The sequence below is a fragment of the Topomyia yanbarensis genome, chromosome 1, assembly GCF_030247195.1.
Source record: "Topomyia yanbarensis strain Yona2022 chromosome 1, ASM3024719v1, whole genome shotgun sequence".
NCBI lineage: Eukaryota > Metazoa > Arthropoda > Insecta > Diptera > Culicidae > Topomyia > Topomyia yanbarensis.
Window position 1 is genome coordinate 3,100,644 of NC_080670.1, and position 18,325 is coordinate 3,118,968.

Consider the following 18,325-nt stretch of genomic DNA (forward strand, 5'->3'; position numbering starts at 1 on the left):
GCAACCAAGTTCGAAAATCGAAGAAAAAAGAAAACCCTTCAAAAGTTGGCTATTTCTGTGTTTATTTTTGAGTCAATGTTTAGAAATCGATTTGCGTTAGTTTTAATTATCAAATTCCACTCAACTATGCATATGGAAGAGGACTAACTATTTTCTAATACTTACCAGTTGGGCATACCACCGACGAACACGTCCGAGTTGGTGGCAAATTTCCCGAACAAGAACTCCTTCCCTCGGGAGGTGCGACTCTGGGAGACACCATCCACGGTCAGTGTGGAGTGCTCATCATTGCGGAGGACCTGAAAGTAGCGAAAAGAAAAATGTTTATCATTGCGTCTTTGTCTTTCGTTTCGTTTTGGGACAATCAAATCAACAAAGAGTAATCGGGTAATCGACCACGAAACTAATCGTCATGAAATTACTGCCAAGGCCTGCTACTGTGCAATCATCTCCCAGCAGAGGTTTTATGGTTTCCTTCGCCTCCTCGGATTCATGGCGAGAAAAATTGCCAAAAGCGACACTCAACCGAAGCCAATCAATTCGTCCCTCGCTCTCGCTTTGGGCCTCCGGTTCTATTTGGAGCGAGGCATGAAATTGGTGGGACGATAAGAGACACAGACAGGCGGCGTGGTCCTTTCTGTCTAAGTTGTAGGCTCCGAAAAGCGAAGGCGACACTTTTATTCCTTTTGCGCGCGTTGGCTTTTATTACGTACCAATTATTCGAACGTGATATTCGTCGGTTCGTGTTGTGCCCAACAATCGGAAAGTAGTAGGTCATGACTTTTTTGACTGCTTTTCATGTTGTTGAAAAAAGTTCAAACGATTGAAAGCGCATTGCACGAGCAGGAATAAGTATCGACAATAAACCAATTATTGATCAATATATTGATGGTGTTAGGGGCCGCTCGAAAATATTGATTGAACAGAATCCAAATGGGATCAATTTGACATATTTATTTATTTATTTGTCCTTGTCTCGCGTAGATTCCGATTAAAACCTACGAAAATTTACTGCGTATCATTTATTCCTTTTTTGGATTACATAAAATCGCTTACCGATTCGAAAATGTCACTTTTATTGTACGCGTTGGAAATACGTCTTTGTCACGTGCGTCTGTCATTTCCCGGACGGAATGAGATGAGGTTGCACATATTGATTAGATTTGAAGCTAATACTGGACCCTAGCTCACGCGGCGTCTGCTACCGTTTTGATTCGAATTCCGGACACTACCGAATACAGTATATTTTTAAGTTTCAACAATATGAGCTCTAAAGTTGGGCAGACTTTGAAGTAATTTATCAATTCTTTCAACCATTTCAGTCTCTGTAACGAACAAATCTAATAGGATGTGCAAAAGCCACGAAACAAAATGGATGTTTATTTGGCAAAAATTATAAATACGAAGAAAAAAATACTTGTCGTCTTTCTAGCCTACTACTCGGTTAATCGAGCACTTGTCAACAATTATCGTTGAAGGATGGTAAGGGGTCATTCAATAAGCGTAGCAGTATCCGTTTTAGTACTCATTTTATGATTTTAAACTAAGTATTTGGAGTGTAGCAGTAAACTGGAACGATCACTTTGTTTAACTAAATAAATGATTGCAAAAAATATTTCTTTTACGTCAAATGCTCAACGTTTCGTTACCTTTGTCTTCAGGGCAAAAACGACAAAGAAAATAATAATAGACTTTTTTGTCCTGAAGAAGAATATATATAACGTCGAAACGTTGGCCATTTGACGCAGCCAGAATTCCGTAACCAAAAGCCATCTTTTATTTTGTAAGTATTTCATACATCAAAGTTGGCAGTGTCCAGAATTCGGCGCAGTCGGTCAATGGAATCAGAGGCTTTCCAGGCAAGCATTTTGATCCCGTGTGTGTGCGGGCGTGTTTGTATCTCCGTATCTGCCAAAAGACGAACGACGGCAACGACGACGCGTCGGAAAATGAATTAATGATGTACCGATAGCGATCGCACAAAGCTCACACGTACCCCAAACGTGAGACAAGGCTTTAGCAGGGAGTTTGGTTGATTGTACGGGGATTGGGGCAGGAAATTGGCTTCATTTTGTAACGGTTAGCGATTTAACGGGAGAAGGGATTAACGAGGCGGAAGAAGGAGGAGGTGTTTGGACGATGATTTAAGAGCGTGGCGGCGCTGTTGATTATATCATTCGAGCCTATTTTGGCTGGGGATGCTGGGGCCGGAGATTGCAAGGGTGTATGGCTTTGATGTGGTGTTTGTTTGAAATTACCCTTGTTTGAACTCCATGTTTACCGAGTTAGGCTAGAGGCTGTTGAGTTGCATCATATTCGTCGCACTGGTCGATTAGAACATCAAACGAGAATCGGTTGCTCTAGAGAAAGTCGAAGTTTTTTTTTATCAGCACCGCAATAAGAGACGCCTTGTTCAGATTACGACAAGTGAAAACCGAGATGCATTCTCAAAAAATTGTCACGAAACACGGGAAATTGTCACGGAGGGTTACCACGGGAATGAAACTCAAAAATTTATTAAGTAAGGGTTTAGCAGGCAATTTGGAATGGTTGACAAACACCCAGAATTGTTCAAATTAAGGTATTCTCATCGAATCCTACATAAAGAGAATATGATTTATATCATTCCGTTTATTAAATATTTTACTGAAAGAAACGAATCTGAATAGCGGCGTGGTACTTTCGGATAACCGGCTTAAATTATAGGACTTGATAAAAAAAAACTTTCTAGAAACATTGGAAGATTACAGAATAGAATGCAATAAATTTAAATTTCTTATTATGAATCAAGATATGTTCATAATTTAAAAATTGGAATGATTCATTATCAAAATACCATGCATTTCCGTGCGCATCCCAAACCCGGGACGTCAACTCTAGGCCACCCGTACGCCGTAATTTCGCATGGTATTTCTCTCCCATGTTACTGATTAGCTGAAACACAGATGATATCATCCTCAATTTTGCTGTTAAATCTCACTTATAAAAATGTACTTAATTTGGATTCTACTACGCGCTTTTAAAATTGTTGCCGCTGGAAAAGGGGTATTTGCGTACCTAGACCACCCTAATAGCTCTGGTATACCAAATTCAGAGAGATGCAAATTTTGATTTGAACTGTTGTGAATTTGGTTTCTCTCACTCATCAACAAATGAAACAGAACAAAGTTCCCCTGCAGGAAGCAACTCCGAAAGGCAAACAAAAGATGGCCGAACTGCTACTAAACACTGCCTACTACGTTTCAGCTGTGCAAAATAACATTCGAGTGGCAGCATCTTTTGGAATTCCGGTTGCTTGAAAAGGAGCCTGCACCGGCTTCGATCACTCTGACAATTGTGAGATTTCAAATTTAGAGCAGGGCAAAGTATGCTCTTGAAGAAAACCGGAAAGTATGATATTATCTACGTTGCAACAAAATAACGCAGATGTACATAGACCTCCTATTCACAGATATTGTGTTAGGTTTATTTCAGTGCCCAACTTTTGCTTTCAGTTACACCGGAGAAAACAGGAGTAAAAAATGGTCATTCATTTGAGGTAGGAAATACAGTACACCCCTTCTGCTTCCCCATCTCGTACAGATCAGAAATGAAAAGCTTATCGCTTGAGAACAATATACAAACAAACAAATATTACCATTGCCGCGCCGCTCTACCATATAAACACAGCAAAATTCTGTTGCCCGCAACTGCGAGTGAAATGAGTGAACCACAAAAGAAATTTTGCCCATTGCGAGAGAACACAACCACGATTGGCTTTCCACAGACCCGTCTTAGATCTACAGTGCACGATGTGGAACAGTTGATCAAGGTGAGAAGGCAACTTGTGCTTACAGAAGTGTCTCACATACAACTACATCACACCAGACAAGTAGTGCTACTGCTCAACTGCAACTGCTTAGCCGAGGCAGAAAGCTTCGCAGCAAAGCATGCAACACGACTTCAAATAAGAAAATGTCAAACCTAAGATTCCCGTGTACATGAAACTTGATCTGACGGAAATTCGCCTACACGATTTGGCATCTCGTACTAGTACGGATTATATTAGAAGATGTCGACACTTGGAGAACCTTTTTCCACGGCATTCTTAACGGTGTCCGGGTGGTGCGAATGTGGCTTAAGCAACCTATACCGTCTTACTTGACTTATGTGTTATTTGCATACAAAGCACTCTATGCACATACTCTGGGCAGGCGCCAACGTGGCAGAACTGTACGGTAAGCCAGCCACCAAAGCAACTAAAGAAAACTCACCAACACCCCCAAGCAGCCTTCGACATCTACTGATACACCACAAACAGCCGGGCAAAATATAAATGGCGGACAAACAATATTTCACAATATCCGCAAACCAACAGTTAACATACCTGGGAAGGAAATAAACAAGAAAGAAGATGGTTATATCAAAGTCACTCGAAAACACAAAAAGCACCAAACGTTCAACAGCGAAAATCAGAGTCACTTTAGTGACGAAAATATGGACGCAAACACGAGCGACGGAGAAAGCAGACGGAATGATCAGTAAGCGACAGAGGGTGAACCTGACCATTTCATACCACCAAGAATGAAAATTAATACGAGAAGCAGAAAGCACCCCAAATAGACGGCAGCAATAACATTCGGTCTTTGTTTTATGTTTCACGAACAGTATATTATTTTCAAAAATAGGCGAATGGCCGTCGTGATTAACGCCTTGACAAAAAATAATAAAGATAAAATACAGTACAGTAACGCCAGGATGGTATTAAACCAATTAATACGTTCATCCATTTCAATTCAAATTTAAGTTTATTCTGTGCAACGACAATGAAACCTATTGAACTGCGCGTATACAAAGTTCGAAACGTAGCGACACATAGAACACGGTGGCAAACACTCGCACAAAGTAACTGTGCAGGAAGTGGAAGAAAACGCTTGGCCAAAAAATCTTCACCTGGCAAGCGATCTGCACATGTGGCAAATTGATTCAGTTCTTCACATCTAGGACCGCCAACGGACGAATTCGCAAGGACATATCCTTCCAAAAGGCCGGTATAGTATCTTCCACTATTCTCGGACCATTTTTTAAAAGTTGTTTTTTTTGCTAACAGACGTCAACATTCCTGAAATTTGGCCTGTCGCAAAATTTGGATCAGTATTGAAGGCAAATATTCGTAAAATTTCCGTACCTATGTTACATTCACAAGGTATACTTTGAGCAAACGTAAAGACAATTTATGAGCCACGGCGTCAATTTTTCTATTCCATCAATCTTACATGATTGGCGTAGAAATGAATGGTACTGCTCATATTAATAGATTCGAGTAATTTTGATATTTCACTTTGAAAACAATCCGAAACAAACTTTACGTATTCCTGAAGAAATTGAATACTTCTTTCATCGATTCGTAAAAATATCAATTTTATTTAATTATTTAAATTTACGTTGGACTCTTTTCAACTGGGCACCTAACGGCAGAGAGGCGACACCACTATCACAAATCTAAATGGAAAAATGTAACAGGTTACTATTGTAATTGCCGTAGTCTGGCAGGTAGAGCATTTTTTAGATTCAGAGCTATGAGGCATGGACATCAAAAAGTCTAATGTTATCGACGCACAACGGTCAAAATCAACAACAAATAATCCATTCTATTTGTGTCTGTATTGTAATATTGTAATGAAATACTTTTAAAATAACAATGCTTGTCCTTCGGTTAACGAAGTTTCGTAGCTGCTGACTCTTAACTGCTCTAGATAGCGTTCCAGCGAAGACGGTAGATGTACTAAACTTCATCATTCCTCCTGCTTGGCCACGGCTCTCTTCATGGTCAAACAACGGCATGCAACTACGAAGGTCAGACTATCATATGTTAAATCTGTCAGTTGCTACTGCTAACTGCTGATTACGGAAATGCAAATAAGAAACGATTTTTTTATGAAATCTCATGCCCAACAATGAATGCAAAATGCTCCGAGTTGATCCAATATGGGTATTATTGGAACGAATTTGACCAGTAGACGCTAAATATCGATGTCTGATGCTACTTTGAAAACTAAGATGGCGACCTCCAGTGAAATACTCTAAAACCCAATCAATATGCATATTTGTGGAACAGGCTTGACGAGTAGACGTCAAAGATCGATGTTTGATGCCATTTTGAAAATCATAATTGCGACTTCGGGTTTAGCGGAATTTTTTAAAACACGATCGATATGCATATTTTTGGAACAGGCCTAACCAGTAGACACCAAATATCGACATCCGAAAACTAAAATGGCCACTTCCGGTTTAGATGAGTTCTTTAAAACCCAATCGATATGGGTATTTTTGAACCGGCTGGACAAGCAGACACCAAATATCGATGTCTGAGACCATTTAGAAATCCAAGATGACGTCTTCCGGCATAGCAGAGTTCTCTAAAACCTAATCGATATGTATATTTTTGGAACAAGATGGACGAGTAGACACCAAATATCGATGTCTGAGATCAAAGAAGATACATTTGGAACATATGGAATTTATTACAAAGGATACATCTAAGAACTACTTTCCTGTATTCCGAATTGTGTTTTCGAGGAGAGAATTCCGCTGAACCGACCCATTTCATCCTTTCTGACCCTGCAGTGCAAAACATATTGCGATAGTATACAGAGAATTTCTTACACATCCAGAGTCCACCTGAACCACAAACAATTACCAAATTTGCTGTTCAGGTAATATTGACAGCTAAAGTTGCGTCAAGTACCTCTAAATCAACAGCCAGCACCATCATTGAAGAAGTGCACGCCCATGTTCCGTTAGGACAACGAACAAGAAAGAAGTCAAATGTTCGCGAACATGAAGGCAGCAGCCACGGTTATGACAAATAAGTATACAAGATAGAAGTGAACGACTGTAAAGATGCTGTAGGTGAGGAAAAAATATTTCCCCGCCTCGTAAACAGCTCTCCGCGCTTAAACATTGTTCCGGAAACCATGATATTTTTAACCAGCGGACAATAAGCAAGTAAAAACGTGTATAAGGAAACAAGTGGTAAAATAGCGGTTTTACTGAGATCGGTATTCATTTATTCACGAATTAAATACTCTCGTATATTTCTTTCCATCGGATGTCAATTACTGCTAGCTGACATATTAGTCGATCAATCATAATGAACTTAATGTTGCAACCAGCAGCTGCATTTTAGTCGCTTTCTATATTTTTCTTTCTTAATTATTGTCTATGCAGGTTTGAAAACGACGCGACAATACAGCGAACAGACAAATACAGTCAATCACGGAGGGTGACTAAAATGTTGTAACTGGATGTATATGTCAAAAAGTTGGAACTGAATATCAAACATATATCAACGCTTTTCAACTCGATATATTTTTCATGTTGATATCAGAAATGACTAAACACCCGTTCTAAAGAATTCAAATTTAGGTTTTCCAGTCCATGTGCAAAGTCCTCAAACAAAACAGCTTTGCTTTAGATCCGTCGATTTCTATTCTGACCACAAATCGTCGAATAAATATTCAACCTAGAAAAAAGCGTCCCATCAATTTATCGCTCCCTAAACAGCAGTTGAAAAAAACATCATCAAGCTAACTACGTTGTCAGACCCCTTCCTTTAACCTCACCGTCCACGACTCTCATCGACGTCCCCCCGATCAGCAATCCCCCCGTCCTCAGCAGCGCAGTAAATTGAAATCTCCTGTTTGTATTTTCCAAAACTCCGACTACAGATGCGAAAAAGGTAAACCAACAAAACCGCACGATTAAAACCGATTTCGCGTATCGGAAAACCACCTGCACGTGCTTCGCATAAATAAGGATGCGCGAAGGATGTGAAGGAATTTCGTGTTCCCACACAGGCGACTACTAACTTTACCGCCGAAAAATGGTTCTACTTAGTTCGAGCCTGAAGGTGAAAACCGGTGTTTGCCGGTGCCGCGACCAGTTCCGTTTCGGTAGTGGGTGGGTCCGACTCAAAACGAAGAAAGAGACCGGGCAAGTTTGGAAATCGTTTAAACTCTGACGTCAGTCGTAATTTAGGCTACACTGAAAATTAGTTAAATTAGTTGCAACTTGAACTGAATAATCCAGAGTTAGGGTACGGGGATTATTTTCATTATAATTGGAATCAGTGTGAAATTTCACGAAGTTTGACACCCATGAAGACAGCACTCGAGCGAAATCGCAAAGTGGCCACTGGTGCAATCCGTTCCAGATTTATCAACGGTAAACCGTTCCGAGCCGATAACTTCGAAGTGTAGCGGTATTTTTTCATCGTTCCTTCGACAAAGATGCTTTGTTTTGCAAGCTTCCCCACAAAACAAGTCACCCCAAACCTACAGCAGACTACGATGTCTGCAAAATAGGGCCGAAAACAATTCGGAAATAATAGCTAAGATTCAGTCTACCTACGAAGATAAAAAGTCCACTGAAACGGGTACGAATTTGCCATCTTACCTCACACACAACCGGAATTTCCTCTCAAACGAAATCATTTCGAGTCGATTATGGTTGCAAAGATGTTGCCTGCTTTGCAACCTACACACTTTCGTCGTGCAATTTTATCAGTTTCTCGACATGGACGTGGGAATTTCATTCCCTCGTTGTAATCAGCCGGAAGCTGTGCGTAGGTGTAACGAAACCCACCCCGATTAGGTTTTCAGGCGGTCTGTCTTTCTTGCCTGTGTAGTCTGTGTGGTTCTCCTAAGACAGATATAAAAACCAGACGGATTTTAATGAGTGGGCGAATTCTGATCTCATGGCGCCACAGAAAACTTTATTGTTTTTCAAGGGTAAGGTATCTGCGAACTTTGCTTCAAGTCGTAAATAATTACGGAAATAAGTGAAAATGTGATGACAGCTAATTATACAGCATCGTTAATCGAAGAATTCACGTTTCGACTACATCTCATCAGTATCATGGTAAACCGACTTGACGGCCAGAAAGACGCTAAATCATAATATGGGAACAAGTAAAGCCACGCAAGCACAGGCTACGATTTGGCAACGTTCCTCATTAGCAATGAGAACTTTTGTGCTTGTGGGACTTCACTCGTGGTTACTACTGTTAGGTGCATATTTCTCCTGACATATGGCGTAGTAAAATCTATCACCTTTTCTGCAACTATTTTCGCTCTTTCTTCGATGTTCCATTGTTCCTTTAGTTTGCACTAAATCCCAGTCCATTTTTCCAAGCAAACGACATTGTCGAAAGTTAAACACAAAAAAAAAATCAAACGTTGCAATCGCATCCCAAGGACGAACATCCAAAACACTGACACCGTTCCGTAGCGCCATTAGTGTGTAGTATCTTTCTCGTGGCGTAGGAGACTGTGTGGAATTTCCGCAACCCAACTCCCAAAACGTGCTCCAGATTAAAAGTAACTCAATTAAGGTTGCCGTTTGTTTTTCCATCCCATGAAAATCCTCGTGCCCTACACTCTCCAATGTGATCTTTTTTCATGAAAACAAGGGCACTTTGTTCTTCTAGCACGACCATTCGGAGGGAGGGGAGGGGGGGGGGGGGGAGCACCGAAAGCTCTTTTACATTGTGCAATTTGGGAATGCTTTTTCGCTTCTTTCAATTCTGTTTTTTTATTTGGTTTTGGTACCTGAAAGTGGCAGACCTTGCACTCAATGCTCTGCGCTAAACGTTCTCCATTTAAATGGCGTTTTCTTCTCGGGATTCTGCTGAGCTGGTTTAATAAGTACATACTACATTTCTCTGGTACTTAAAATGTATGTTGAGCAAATATTCTTGCTTCGGGCCATTAAAATCAATGGTTCGACGGAAACACAATTATTGTATTCATTTTTTTCGAGTTTTCTTGAATATCAGTTTTCTAGAATTTAGGAAATCTTTAGAAAATAGGAAAAATTAAAACAAATAACAAACAGCTACGAAAATTTAAAAGCCGATGATGTCTCGGTAGCACAGAATGTAAATTTACCACGGATTTCAACTTTATGCTCAAATTAAACGACTTGATATGTCTTTGGGATGTTTTCATAATATAGATTCGTATATCTTACACAGTTTTGTTTTTACTCCGAGGTAACTTTGCGACAACTTTCAGAACGTCTTAAAACGAATAATTTGTTCCAATCCATCAAAAAGCTGGCTATTTTAAAAATGCGGCATAAGTTTTGTTTTGGAATCCGAGAAGGCCATGAATTATGGGATACTTAACGTGAAAAGGTTGCGTTGCGTTGCGTTGTGACGATGATTTTGGCGGATTGCACACTGACTTCATCATGTTTGACTGCTGATTATCTAATAAGAGTTGCTTAGGAAGTGGTAAGTAGGAATTCATACCAATCCGACCCATATTAAAACCTCAACAGCATGATAGCCATCATTGCCGGCCGCCCCCATCGGGATACTTAAGGTGAAAAGGTTGCTCACAAAATTGATTAGAAAATAACTTCTTTTGAAATTATAACTTATCTTTGTAATAATAGAAGCTGTACGGAAAAAACTTCTTAAATTCATGAAAAGATCACGATTTTTTGTTTTTCGAAAATCGAGACCAAATTTCTGAAATCATAAATAATAGATTTTGCGATCATTAAAATATTGAAAACTACTGTGCGTTCACGGGATAATTATAAAAGGCGCTATATTCGAATGGATATCGGGCCGTAAGGCCGAAAGCCGTTAGACCGAATGGGTCATAAGGCAGAAAACCATTATTTATTGACAAGTCTGGAAAATCAATTTTCCTTCTTCAAATCATGAGCTGTTCATTTCGATTTTACACTGTTCATGATTTCAGGATCTTAGTTACGATTTTCGTAATGTATAAGCAAGTTATGGTGAGTTTATTGTCGAATTTGACACGTGCTCTCTGTGTCACATTCGATAGTAAATATCCGAAAGAAATAATCGTAACTAAGATACTAAAATCATCTGACTCATGTTTATCATAACAAGAGTTTTCGTAATGTGTTTTTTTTTAAATACCATCGGAGATACTCGGAGTAACGTGGCAATGCTGGATCATAAAAGTGTAACTGATATGCAGTATCTTGTTTTGTGATCTGTTTCATTAACACGATTTGGGATTCTATAATGTATTTTTGGCGCACAGTGAAATTTTCGTCTTCTGTCCGGAAATCACGTTATCAACTGAAGGTCTTTTTATATAACAGCTCACGGAATAAAAATGATTCCAAATTTTGCGTAAATTTCAAGATCATGCGCATGAAAGCGGAAATGATTAAGGATATCTTCTAATTATCACACAAGATAGATCGTGTGTAATGTGCTATGAATCAAGAATCAGTTCACGAATCCATGAAAAATGTTTTAAGAATCTGTGATCTACTGCTCGAGCACGAATGGTGAGTCGTAACCAATATACTAGGAACCATGAAGAGGGATTCCATGAGATACCGGCCGACCGCAAAATATGACCATCGTCGATTCGAACGAAACTTTGCAGGTGTGTTCGCTGTATGAATCTCCATGATATTCTCTGGCAATTGGAATATTTTGATACAAGAGTAATTTTTCAAAAGGGCGTAAACGTTTCTACGTGTATGAATTTCAATTTTTTTTGTTCGATTACTATATTTTATACAGCAAAACTATCTGAGAACAAGTTACAGGGAATGAATACTTCTGTCCGAAAAAATATACACTGAAAAAAATGTTGTGTTATTTTTCAAAAAAAAACAAAAATTTATGATAAAAATTTAAATGGCAAAAAAAAACCCATTTTTTAAAAAATTTTATATTTTGTTACCAAAAACCTAAAGAGAAAAGAAACATTTTGAATGTGATTGCATGATGGAGAAAAAATCGGTAAAAAAGTTTTTCTAACAATAACTTCGTACAGGTTTTTTAAATTTCATACTAATTGACATACAAAATTGTAATTTTATTACAAAATATAATTCTAAGCACCATATAAAATCAAAATGCATTTAGTAAAAATCTTTCAAAATGCGATAGATTTCGAGATATTTGAAATTTTTCTCCTTCAAAACAATTAATTCGTGTAATTATGCTCTTATTCAAAGTTATTCGCGTTACTCCATCATAAAATGTCAAAAATTTAACGTTTCTCGTTTAAAGACGTAAAAGCAACTTTTTTAGTGTATTTGGATCATGGAGAAGCATTCAATAAAAAAATTTCCTAACAACAACTTTTGACATATTTTTATAATTCTTACTATTTGCAGTCAAAAATACAATTTTCTTTTGTAATATGATTCTAAACGCCATTCTAAATCGAAATGCTCTTAACAAAAATTTTCTAAAATGTTGCAGTTCTCGAGATATTTTAACTTTTGTTTTAACAACACAATTATTTTGTTTTATTACGACCTTTTCATAAGTTAGTCGCATTTCTCCATCAAAAATAAAAGGTTTTTCAAAAGGCCCGTAAACTTTCCTGCAACTTTCTATTTGACATGAAGGCGATATTGTAAACCATTTGAAATTTACATGAAAGCAACCAAAATACAGGGTGTTTGGTTCATGGTTAAGAATCTCTCGGGGGGTGATAGACTGCCACATTTGGAGAAAAAAATTGTTCTACACATACCATCAAATCTCAACCGTTACAGAGTTATTGAACTTTTAGTGTAAAAAACTTATTTGTCTTAAAAGACGTCTAACTTTAAAAGTATACTTTATATTTTAAATGTTTTAGTTCCATTCGAAAGGTGAGAAAATTTCGCATTGAGTGATGCCCTCACATGTTTCAGCTAATGAGTTTAAATAGCCTTTTCAAAGTAATTTATTGAAAATTAAACAATTTCAGACGATTTTTCGTTCATTTCTTGAAAATCATAATAGTTAACCTCATCATTTTAATAATTCAGATTGTTAGTCTTGATGAGCTGCTTAATTTGTTCTTTGACATGATACACTTACCTTTTCTTATTTTCATGATTTTATGTTCTTCAACTTGGATATTTTTATGTTATTTTCACTAGTACCAGCTCTAAATGAAAAATTACGGCACTTATTGTACTTTTTTTCTTTTTATTCGAAAGCCAGGAAAATTTTACAGTGAAAAATGTATTAATACCTTTCAGTTAAGTGAATTTAGTATTCTTTTAAAAGTAAATTAGTTTAAAGTTAGTGCTATTATTAGCATTTTCGTTAATTTTCTTAAAATAGTAAATTATAAACATCACCATTATTATCATGGAAATAATGCATCTTAGCAAGCTCTACAGTTCTTTCTTTGACTCCATTCAATTATCTCTTTTGGTTTCGACGCAAAATCGTTTTTATCACATCGTTTCATATGCAAAAATAACGATTTCGAACCCACTACATTTGTGGCGAGCTCATGCTGTGTTAACTATTAAATAGCAGCAAAATGAAAAGAGATGTAGATAAAGTGTCAAATTAAAAGTTATAGAGAACATTAAGGGGCATCAAATGAACAATAGTAACGATAAATTTTGTTGATTAATAATTAGAATAATTAAAAAACTCTCCAAAAAAACACAAATTTTGAGTTATTTCGTTAGTAAAAAATCTTTAGTACACTTAACTAAAAGACATTTGTACATACATTGATAGGAAATTTTCTCAGCTTTCCAATGAAATCTTGTAAATAATGATATAAAGCATATTTTTTAGATTAGAGTCTTTTAAGCACTTGCAAGTCGGTTACGGGAAAAGTATAGTAATGGAATTACTAAGAAATGAGAAGAGATAGAAATATGACGTCCAAGAACAAATTATGAATCGTCCTAAAACTCAACTTTTGGATACTGGATATTGCTATAATCATACTTCATTATTTCGAGAAAATTAGCAAAAACCTCTTCAAAAACACTAACTTTTAACTACTTTACAGTTAAAAGGTAATTAAAACTAATTACTTAAAAGATATGAGAACACCATTCAATAGAAAATTTTCTCACCTTTCGAATGAAACTGAAACATTTAAAATACAAAGTATACTTTTAAAGTTAGAGGTATTTTAAGACAAATAAGTTTTTTACACAAAAAGTTCAATAACTCTGTAACGGTTGAGATTTGATGGTATGTGTAGAACAATTTTTTTCTCCAAATATGGCAGTATATCACCCCCCGAGAGATTCTTAACCATGAACCAAACACCCTGTATATTTCAACCATAGTGTCTGATGATTAAACTATATAGTTGAATCATATTTTGGTTGTTTTCATGTAACTTTCAAATGTTTCACAATATCGCCTAGATGTCAAAGAGAAAGTTGCAGGAAAGTTTACGAACCTTTTGAAAAACCTATTATTGTTGATGGAGAAACGCGACTAATTTATGTAAAAGTTGTAATAAAACAAAATAATTGTGTTGTTAAAACAAAAGTTAAAATATCTCGAGAACTACGACATTTTAGAAATTTTTTGTTAAGAGCATTTCGATTTAAAATGGCGTTTAGAATCATATTACAAAAGAAAATTGTATTTTTGACTGCAAATAGTAAGAATTATAAAAATATGTCAAAAGTTGTTGTTAGGAAAACTTTTTTATTGAATGCTTCTCCATGATCCAAATACACTAAAAAAGTTGCTTTTACGTCTTTAAAACGAGAAACATTAAATTTTTCACATTTTATGATGGGGTAACGCGAATAACTTTTAAAAAGAGCATAATAACACGAATTAATTGTATTGAAGGAGAAAAATTTCAAATATCTCGAAAACTATCGCATTTTGAAAGATTTTTACTAAATGCATTTTGATTTTATATGGTGCTTAGAATTATATTCTGTAATAAAATTACAATTTTATATGTCAATTAGTATGAAATTTAAAAACATTTACGAAGTTATTGCAAGAAAAAAAATTTTACCGATTTTTTCTCCATCATGCAATCACATTCGAAATGTTTCTTTTATCTTTAGGTTTTTGGTAACAAAATATAAAAAATTAAAAAAATGGGTTTTTTCGCAATTTAAATTTTTATCATAAATTTTTGTTTTTTTGAAAAATGACAACATTTTTTTCAGTGTATATTTTTTCAGACAGAAGTATTAATTCCCTGTAACTTGTTCTCAGATAGTTTTGCTGTATAAAATATAGTAATCGAACAAAAACATTTTAAAATTCATACATGTAGAAACGTTTACGCCCTTTTGAAAAGTTGCTCTTGAGTCAAAATAATCTTATTACCTGTGGAAAATATTTAGTCTTCCATGACGGTGAAACGTACAAAGTTTCATCAGAATCTAAGATGGTCGGTCACGAGGTTAATGATTTTCGGACGGATCTTCGTGGAATTCCTCTATAGGATCATGCACAAAATTGCATATTTTTTAACTACACCATACAAGTGGAGACTTGTTTTATGATTTTGTGATCTATTTCACGAGCACCAGATCACAGTGATCCAGAATGCAAATTCCGCAGAAGTTTTGAGATTTTACTAAAACCAAATAACTTAGCCTTATTAAATCTTTGGAAAAGTTTTTGTAGTTTGTGGGCACCTTTTGTTAAAACAACAGTTAGCGTGGTTCTCGCTTTACCAAGAACAAAACATTAACTTGGTAATCACTCTAGCAAGAGAGAAACGACCTTCAGCGAAGTTGTAGTACGGCAAATTTTGGTAAAGTTTGCTGAAGACATGTAAGCTCTATTTGCCATACGTTTCATTTATTTTTTTTTTCGAGAGTTGTCCTACTGGAGCAGCTAGGTTCTCGAAAGGGTTCCCCTCGTCAGAATCACATACTATTACCGTCTATCACATACTATACCGCTACAATTAGCTTTAGGCTAATTGTAACGGACCGTGATTCTGAATGTGATATTCATTGTACGGTTCAGGTATGTGCGGGCGTAGGGACTTTGCGATCGCGTGTATCATCGCGAAGGACTCGAGCATTTGTACGTTAACGTGTTCGATCGCGTGTGCGCTTGTATGTCGCGTGTGCTAACGAGTATGTAACTTCGCGTGTATAAATTCTATTTTATAACCGTGTGCCTTTCGCACATTCGCGTGCGTTCTTGAATGATCGCGCGTGGACCGTGAATCTAACGGTGGAATGGAACGTGTTGTCTAGTGGATATGAGCTTTATATTTTTATTGGTCCTACTGAATGTATGGACCTAAGTTATTAGGACAGAGGGTAATGGTTTCCGGACGTGATAGCAACGGACGTTTGTAGGTTCGCGTTTCAAACTTCGTAAGTGCTAAAACGGTCATCTTATTACCGGGGTGTTATCAAGTTTTCGTGATCGCGGGCGTAGGTGTGCGTTGTTAATCGCGAAGGGCTTAAGCGTTCGTATGTTAACATGTTTGTCACGTGTCCTCACGTGCCTGTGACTTCCATGGCCATTCCTATACATTTTTTGTTTTAATTTTTTAGATAATTTATAAATTCTAGATTTTATCAATTCATAATTTTTACTAGATTTTCAAAATTTTCCAGATTATCTGGATTATTCATCATTTTTAGATATTTTGGATCTCCTAAATTTTCAAGATCTTCTAGACATTCTCAATGTATTTAGATTACATAACTTCGACCAAATAAAACATTCCCAGGCTACGAATATTCTTAATATTTTGAAAATAAGACCTGAAAAAAAGGAACACCTTTCAATGAAAAACTATTCTAGAGTATCTACCAACAAAGCGAAAAAATACCTCTAACCAACTTCGATCAGCGAGAAAAAATAACAGACTGTAACTCTGGAACAAGTGAATTAATTGACCCCCAACCACTTTAGACACCGATTCTCCTCCTAGGAAAACGATCTCTTCTTTTACCTCCGCTGAATCTAGCGGCTCCATGTTTTGTTAAATAATAGATTTTTAAATGTAAATCTTCGAAGCAGCTTCCGTTTAACTTCCGCCAGTCTATAGAAGTAATACCCATAACAAAAGAAGAGTTAAAATTGGCTATCTATGCTCCGAATTACTGCGTTTCTACCGACAGAAAAAAACCCGCAAACCAACGCCGTCGAAAGAAACAGCGTCAGCTAACAATTTGCATTTTACATGAGCAAGCTTTTAATTTCCACGCGTTTTTCTTTCTTTCTTTTCCTCCTCTATCTTGCCGAAGCACGTCCGTCGGCTAATCCTTTAGGAAAGGCGCGAACCGACAGTAAAACACACATACACACACCTACATACATACAAACACCCAACGTGAATTGTGCGACGGAACGAAGCACGGCCAGCCTCGGGGTTTCTTTGAAGAACAACAAGCCAACCGTGCGAAAGTCTCGAGTGAAGAATCACACGATTTAAATTAACTCCGTAGCGAAGCCGGCCGTGTGGGCCGCGCCGTTATGTGTTGTGCGTGTAAAAGTAGAACCAGATGGTACACAACGTCGATGGAAGGGGGCCGGAATGTTGATGCTGTGAAGTGAATGATGAATTGGAATGTAAATATAGCCTGCCTGTCTGCACGGTTCGTTAGCGGGATTGAGGGACCCTTTTGCGACAGAATTGCAGAGTAAACTGGGATTCGGACAAATGTAGGTTGCAAAATTTTAGGATAAAAATAGGGTATAAGTATCGTAAATATTTCGAATATAGAAACCAAGTAAACATCTGCCATGAAAAAGAAGAGGGATATTAAATATTCCTAAGGAGCAAGTTAAGCCGTGAGTGAAGTCCCGCAAGCACAGAATTTGCAAGTCAATATCTAGGTTGGCCATGATTTTGACGAGACGAAGTTGAAACGGCAAATCTTCGACTTACTACCAACGAATTTATTTGAATTTCATTTTACAAAATTTCAAAAAATGTATGCAGTACGGTCTGAACAGATTTAAAAATCTGAATAGGAATATAATATTTCGTCAAATTCAGCGGATATTTCTTGTATATTTCCCATCAAAGAGCGCATCCAAGGAACTTCTAATGGACCACTTCTGAATCGGGTAGGAATGTTGGTTCAACTTAATCTCTAATCAACCGTCAAGTTTGAGCTTGATTGATCGATTGTCAGCTCAACAGGGTACTCAATTGAATCGACGGACGGAAAGTCTTCCACCATTTACTGTCTATGTTAGAAGCAGGCAGTGGAGTGGATTACCGAGGTGCGTATTATCATCTTCAATCACTTCAACAATATTGCTATCGCATGCTGATAGCGACGTAGCAGGTGGTGTAAGTTGGTTCTAGCATAAGCATTATTTCCAATTTTTTTCACTGTCTATCGTTGGAAACAAGGGTGTGGATTTTTTGAATTGTTCTAATTGTAATCGAGCGTTGATTCGAACGTCATTAGGAGCAGGGAAGAGCATTAACTCGTTCTTCGGCAGGCATAAAACCTCCTAATTTTTCTGATCAGATTAAGAACTAAGGCAAGTATGCCACTTTTAAAAAGTCTATTTTTTCTCAAACTCTCCAATCTTGTAGACAGACATCCTTTCGAACCGGTA

General features: G+C 37.1%; 1 protein-coding gene across 9 annotated transcripts in view; it reads right to left on the reverse strand.

Annotated features, from left to right (window-relative positions):
- The window catches only part of LOC131676612 (neurexin-3), a 252,382-nt gene that overhangs the window by 213,818 nt on the left and 20,239 nt on the right, over nucleotides 1-18,325 (reverse strand). For all 9 annotated transcript variants that reach the window (XM_058955779.1, XM_058955780.1, XM_058955778.1 and 6 more), the window contains exon 3: nucleotides 166-299. In XM_058955779.1, coding sequence (XP_058811762.1) covers nucleotides 166-299 — 134 coding nt within the window. The remainder of the gene's footprint in view (nucleotides 1-165; nucleotides 300-18,325) is intronic.